The sequence below is a fragment of the Lutjanus erythropterus genome, chromosome 15 (assembly GCF_056507025.1).
Source record: "Lutjanus erythropterus isolate fLutEry1 chromosome 15, fLutEry1.hap2, whole genome shotgun sequence".
NCBI lineage: Eukaryota > Metazoa > Chordata > Actinopteri > Lutjaniformes > Lutjanidae > Lutjanus > Lutjanus erythropterus.
This window is the reverse complement of record NC_139331.1, coordinates 31952175-31959607: the sequence shown is the minus strand read 5'-3', so window position 1 is coordinate 31959607 and position 7433 is coordinate 31952175. Positions and strand designations below refer to the sequence as shown.

At 39.7% G+C, this 7433-nt stretch overlaps 1 protein-coding gene across 1 annotated transcript in view; it reads left to right on the top strand.

The window, feature by feature from the left end:
- The window catches only part of trim67 (tripartite motif containing 67), a 75637-nt gene extending 68204 nt beyond the window's left edge, over positions 1 to 7433 (top strand). Inside the window, exons 10-13 of the mRNA XM_084737783.1 lie at positions 712 to 836; positions 994 to 1172; positions 4985 to 5147; positions 6653 to 7433. Coding sequence (XP_084593909.1) covers positions 712 to 836; positions 994 to 1172; positions 4985 to 5147; positions 6653 to 6700 — 515 coding nt within the window. The 3' untranslated portion in view covers positions 6701 to 7433. The remainder of the gene's footprint in view (positions 1 to 711; positions 837 to 993; positions 1173 to 4984; positions 5148 to 6652) is intronic.

Below are 7433 nucleotides of genomic sequence, written 5' to 3'. Positions count from 1 at the left end.
AATTCCAAAAGAGGGGGGATGTTGTGTTACACATAAATAAAAACATTAAGTTGAAAACAGAACAAAAAAACAAGGACATGTCCGAAAAAGATGTTACACAACCAGGTATTCCCTCGATGCGACGGCCCTACATACTATTTTCTCTTAATGTAAATAATGAGCTGTTATTAGGGCTGCAACTAATAATTATTTTCATTGTTGATTAATCCATCAGTTATTTTCTTGATAATTGATTAGTTATTTGGTCTATAAAATGTCAGAAAATGGTGAAAAATGTTTTGGTTTGGTCATTTTTGTTTGTCCAAAGATACTCAGTTTACTCAGTGGACAAAGAAGTAAAGAAACCAGAAAATATTTTCATTTAAAGGGCTTGAATCAGAGAATTTTTATTTTTTGTCTCAAAAAATACTCAGACAGATAAATCAGTTATAGCCAGATAGTTGGCAGTTGATTTAATTATCGATTCATAATCAATTAATCATTGCAGCTCAGGCTGTTATTATAAAATAATGACTCAAAGATGTCACTGTCGCAGGAAGTTGTTGTTGCTATAACAAGCAACTGAGAAGATTTTTGTTGCAAAATGTGTCTGATGAAAAGCTTGTAACATGACATTAATAAAACATCTTGAGTCTTGACACCTCTTCGTCTAAAACATGAGATTAGCTGGCAGACGTGGCGTCGTGACTGACTGTTGTTTCCTTCCTGCAGTGGCTTGGTTCACCTTTGACCCCACCACAGCTCATCGGGACATCGTTCTGTCCAATGAAAACCAGACAGTCAGCTGTAACAGCTACGACGACCGCGTGGTGCTGGGAACCGCTGCTTTTTCAAAGGTAAACACACATTCAAATTTGTTTCCTGTTTTTAATTTTTGCAGTGATGTAGCGAGTGACGAGACTTGATTATACATGTATTGGATTTCTAGGTGAAAAAAAATAAATTTCCACTCCACAATCAATAAGATTTATTCTACTTCCACTTGAATCTCAGGGCGTCCACTACTGGGAGGTCACCATCGATCGCTATGACAACCACCCGGACCCTGCGTTTGGCGTGGCGAGGATCAACACCATGAAAGACATGATGCTGGGGAAAGACGACAAGGCGTGGGCCATGTATGTGGACAACAACCGCTCCTGGTTCATGCACAACAACTCCCACACCAACAGGTAGGTGCAGACTGTACTGCAAGTGTTTTTGGTTCGGATGAAAGCCACCAATAGCTGATAATGTTTATCAAAGTGTAACAACTTAAAGTATTAAGTATTGTGTGTATTTGGTGCCTAGCTGATATTATTTTGTCCCTTGTTAAGCAAACACAGACACCTACAGGCACACAGATGCACAAAATAAACTCTGTCTGAACTATGTCTTTACATTACATCATTCCTCCTCAGCAGATGCAGTTTGTCCAGTTGTCATGGAAATGTAGATGTTTAAAATTCTGTTGTTTTCTGGGCACTTTGTTGCCTGGGTCCAGACCTTCAAATCCGCCCACACCACCGAGTTGACTGACTCTCTGGAAATGGAGGGTAATGAGTTGATGATTCAGTCTCATAGCAGGCTGAGCACTTTGAGAACTTCCCGCTTGAAAGTCTAACTTTTGTTTTTCTCAATTTTTAAGTCAACAAAGATGATAAATCCTTAAAACCCACAGAAAAATATTTAGTTTTGAACATCTACCATTACTGTGCATGACAACAGGGCAACTCTATCATGGAGAGAAGATTGTTCAACACAGTTTAAAGCAGAAAACGTGACCTTTTGTTAAGAGTGGTTTGTGAACTGCTCTGTCCAAGGTGTCAAGGCTGAACTTTAGATCTCAACTTTGGGTGCATGGATAATATATTAGTACTTTGTATGCATCCATAATAAGTCATTTTGAAGAACAACTTTTGAATTGCCAGGTTGTTAAAACCCAACCAAAATCTTTTTATTCAAAAATGAATAATATATATTAGAATATATAACATTAATATATTATCATTTATTATTGCAGACCTGAAGATCCCCTTTTCAATAACTCACTATGGTCTGATGGTTTATTATAAAATCATAATGCCTATTAACATTTTACTCACTTTATAACGAGAAAAGTCTGCAGTTAAGTGTTCATTTACTAAGAATCAGTTCAGTAAGAAAATACATCAAGTCTCTAGTTCAGTGTTTACAACTGAGTGGCATTTTTACAACCTCAAAAGCTGTATTTATTGATGTGTTATTACAAGCATTTAAAACATTAATGAATTATTTAGTGACCAATAAATTAGCCAGTTAGTTAAATCTTTGAAACTTGTATGTCGTATTAAAAAGTGGTTTTAAACTAATTAAAGACTACTTGTACACTATCATTCAGTGGTTTGGAATCACCTGTCATATTGATACAATAAGAACAGTTAAAGATTATTATGTAGAGATTACAGAAATCAGAGAGCTGGATGTTGTTAATCTGAATTGTATCTCATAAGCCTCCCGTCCCCGTTCAGACTGAGAAAGAATGATGCAGCCTCTTTCATGTTTATAATGCTTATGTGGGGGAAACTCCTCCTCACTCCTGGAAACTGGACATCTCCTTCATTGACCAGTCTGATGTGTGTAGGGATCTGTATGGTTATACTGTAGCATCCTGGTGTTGTTTTCAGGTGATTTAATGAAGTTAAACACAGTGAGCTGCACTTCGCTCTGGCGCAGCGCTTCTTAGAGGCTGTAGATTCATTAACATATATTTGGTGCCGTTCTGACTCATGTGTTAAACTGTTGCTGAAAAGGAACACCATGCTGTATTCACTTACTACTGTTTACAACTTCTTCCAGTTATGTAATCTGTTCATCGGGGACCACACTTGGACCGGAACACGTGCTGCTTTTCATTGCTGTTGCCTGCCCACGCTGTAGATACTAGTGCACACCTACAGATTTCAGATGCACCCCCAGTCATTTTGTTCTGGAACCGGGCCTGAACGATTTTGTTTTCCACGTACAAAACATCACTCTTTTACAAACTCTCCGAACAAAATAACATCTATTTGTAAAGACAACTCTCTACAGCCTTTAAAGCATGAAAAAACATTCAAAAATAGAGTAGTCCTCTCAGCCATCAGACTGTATGGAATCGAGCTTCTGTGGCAGGTGATTCCTGAAACTTTTTAAGGTGACACTGTCTTCTTCCATTCATCAATATGTATTCTGCATTCAGTCTCACGCAGCGAAGACATAAAGACGCACACACACGCAAACACAGACAGGATAATGATACATACACAGGATGACAGAGGGACCCCTGGGGCTCATACAATACAAACTAACAAACACACCAGGGAGTAGAAGAAGAAGACTGCAGGAGACATCAAAACAGCTCTCTGCACCATCTCTCTCTGTGTCACAAAGACACCATCAAACCCTCATTAAACATTTATTTAAAAGAAAAAATGTCTTATTTTTCACAAGAAATACATGAAACCTCTGACTTCTCTCTTTTTTTGCCTCAGTCCATCCAGCCTGCAGATTAATTCACTGTGCCATTTGCTTTCAAGTCGTTAATCATCTCACGTCCGTGTTATTTACAACATATTGATTCCTTTCGTCTCTCTCACTCAGCCTGAGGCAAGCATCATGTGTTTGTGCACGTAGTGTAGAGAAACACGGCTACATGCACGCTGACATGTATAGGTTTCACACCTCGGCTCTCACAGTTTTAGTAGCCCAGTGTCTCTCTTTGAGGAAAGGAAAGCATGAAGTTTTTAATAAGTGTTCATTTTTGTCACGCGGTCACAGATTAATTCAGTTCAAATCAAAATAGATTTATTTAGCACCATATTATACAAAAGCAGTTCAGAGTGCTGGTCCATTTATTTTTAATGAGTTGTAGGGAAACAATAAAAGACAGAGGGGAAGAGAAAGGATTTCTTGAGTATTTGCGTAACTGGTCAGAAGTCAGTCTGTGTTTCATGTTTTTCATCCATTTTCTATCGTGTCTGTCATCATTTGTCCAAGAAGTAAAATGAAGTAAAGCCTGACACATTCAATTATTGCCAGAGAATTCTAATGTTTTGAAACTGAAGTGTTTATTGGACCTTTTGACAAAATCCCTGCCAAAGTTTTCTATGTGATTTACATACATGACTTTTTTTTTTATCCTGATCCTCAGGATCAGCACTTCTGAGTCTGAGGCGGTTATTCTCAGCAGGAAACCAGTGGATTGTTTACTCCAAGCAGGGGAGTCCTAGCCCCAAGTGAGGGAGTTCAAGGTGACGGGACAATGGAGCGTAGAATCAGAGCAGCGGGAGCGGTGTTGCTTTCACTTTAACGCACCGTTGTGACGAAAAGAGAGCTGAACCAGAAGGTAAAGCTCTGGGTCTACCAGTCAATCTTCGTACCTACTCTCACCTGTGGTCATGAAGAGTGGATCATGACCAAAGAACAAGATCATGGATACAAGCGGCTGAAGTGGGTTTTCTCAGGAGGGTGTCTGGCATCTCCATTAGGGACAGAGTGAGAAGCTCAGTCATCTGTGAGGGACTCGGAGCAGAGCCGCCGTTCCTTTGCGTAGAAAGGAGCCAGTTGAGGTGGTTCAGGCATCTTGTAAGGATGCCACCTGGTCGCCTCCTTAAGGGAGGTGTTCCAGGCACGTCCAGCTGGGAGGAGGCAACGAGGCAGACCGAGGACGAGGTGGAGGGACTGTATCTCCACCCTGGTCTGGGAACACCTTGGGATCCCCAGTCAGAACTGGTTAATGTGGCTGAGGAAAGGGATGTCTGGGGTCCCCTGCTGGAACTGTTACCTCCACGACTTTCAGATAAGAGGTTGAAGATGGATGGATGTATCATATTTGATCACTGATCATTGATCACAATCAGTTTCCTCTTAGAGCCTAAAATGTGTATTATCCATTGCTTTTGGAAAATTTGGCACATTTCAGTTCACTGAATCTCTTTATATGTATACCACATATTAACCTGTGTGTGCTTGTGTGTGTATGTAGGGCGGAGGGCGGCATCACTAAGGGCTCGACTGTGGGCGTCCTGCTGGATCTGACCAAACACACACTGACCTTCTACATCAACAAGGAGCAGCACGGACCCACGGCCTTTGAGAGCCTGGACGGCGTCTTTGTTCCCGCTGTCAGCCTCAACAGAAACGTACAGGTCAGTGTGTGTGAGTGTGAGTGTGTGTGTGTGAGTGTGTGTGTGTGTTATGGTGTATTCTGTAGTGCACCTGTATGCACTTTCTATATTTGTCCTCAGAAAAGTGATGCATGAATGAACAAAATAGAGATTAATTCAAATGGGAAAGTCGTACTTTTTGTAGATACCAGAGCTGCCAAGACCGGACATGTGGTGTCAAAGAGCTCTGAAGGTCAATGTAAAAAATGTACTGTTGTATTCTCTTATATCTCTTGTGTCATCAGCTACTATTTATAGTTCTGAAACAATTAAGTTGATCAACATTTTGTGTTTTGTTGCATTTCAAATATAAGCAGTTACTGCTTTTAAGGGCTGTTTCTCAGTCTATCCTACCGTTTTAACATTTTGGAATTGTTATTTTTAATTGTTATTTAATTTAGCAGCCGATTCATAAGTTACAGGGTTCTCCTGTTCTCCTGCTGTCCTGGTTTTCAAAGTTCTAAAGCAGACGTTCTTATTGCCGCCATTAATAACCTAAAGCACATGAATGAAGTACCAAGTTGTTTTTGTAACAACTGAACTTAAATTTACACAGAGGAAGGAATTACATGGATTTAAAAAAAAAAAGGTTTACATCTCTTTTGACTGGTGTTCTTTGTGCACACTACACAAGTTTGTAGCTTTCATGCTGTTTTCTGTCACAAAGATAGAGATTGTTTTGAAGACTTTAGCAGCCATTGATATAATATATTAATGCTGACATCCAGATACCTTAAATCATCCTCATACCTGGAACTTCATAACTTGTCAAGTTTAATAATATATGCAAAAATAACATTTATGCAGTAGGTAGATATTATCAGCAAAATGTACTTTAAATATCATGAGTAAGGTCATTGTGCAGTAAAATGGTCCTTGTCAGCGTTCTACTCTTCTATATAATGTTTTTGGATTAATATTAATGTGTATTTAGCATTTTACTGCTGTAGAAGTTGAGCTAATTTTAGCTAGTTTATATACTATTGGGTTGTTTAACCAACAACAATGAATCATAGTCTATAATCCTTATGTTTGTAGTGTCCTGTGAGAACTGCGAATCTCTAAAAGTCAACTTTTCATAAGAGGAAAAGCCCTGTTTTCAGCTTTGTGACATCACATTTTCCAGCTAATCCAAGACAGTTTAACTGTATTTATGTAGCGTAAGAAGTAGGACAAGTTTCTCAACCCATAAATGAACACTCATTCGTTTGGTTTATCTCAAGCATTCACATTCAAAATAGATATGCATGCATTTAACTGGACAGGAAGTGAATGAAAAATGAACACTATTTGCCTCTGAGTTGCACTGCAACAGAAATCTTCAAGTGAAGTACCTTAAATTTGTACTTTAGTCTAATACTTGAGTAAATGTACTTGGTCACATTCCCCACATCCAGCTCAGCTGTATGTCCGGTCTCTTCACAGTCTGTCCTCGGTCTCCGTCTGGGATGATCTCACTGAATGTTTGCTCTGTTCGTCCCTTTCAGGTGACCTTACTGACGGGCCTGGAGGTGCCAAAGAATACCAAACAGTAGGAGATCCTTCCTCCTCCCTCCGAGCGTGCCCTGGATACAAACCAACGATGTCATATGCAGCCTCAGTTTGCTCCCACATGGACCTTTTCCAGTCACGTCAGATGGGATTAAACCCGTCTCCCATCCGTCTCAAGGTGCCCTTTGTCTTGGATACACTTCAGTGTGAAACCCTGCTCCACAATCTGGGACAAAAGGAATATAATGTTTTGATTGGCTATAAATAAATTGATCGGAGCGTGTGGACGTCACTACAGAGGACAGGAGTTACTGTGGATTGCCATACTTTTTTCATATCCCGGTTTTTGCCCTGTGAGCTCCAGGATACCAACAACACTAATGTTATTATTCCAGCTTTTAACAAGAAGGAAAATACAGCCTGAAATTTCTCCTCGAGGCCTGAGACTAAACTAATCGACCCTCTCACTCTGACAGAATCAACGGTGAAGATTCCCGCACTGTGCCAGAAAATAATAATTATTGCTTTTAATTTAGTTATTTGAGCTTATTAGGGTTTTAATTTAGGATATATAATCAGAAACAACACCAGAGTCATTTTGAAAGTGATTTCAGAAGGGAGAAAACGATTCAGCTGTGCTTGTTGTTGCTCTGCTTCTCTCTCAGGTGTGTTTACAGCTTTCAAGGTAAAACTAGATGATGTTTTGCAGGAGTTGTAGAGCCACCGCGGGATGCTTTACCCATGAAATATTTAAAGGCTAAACTTTGAGTGCAGACT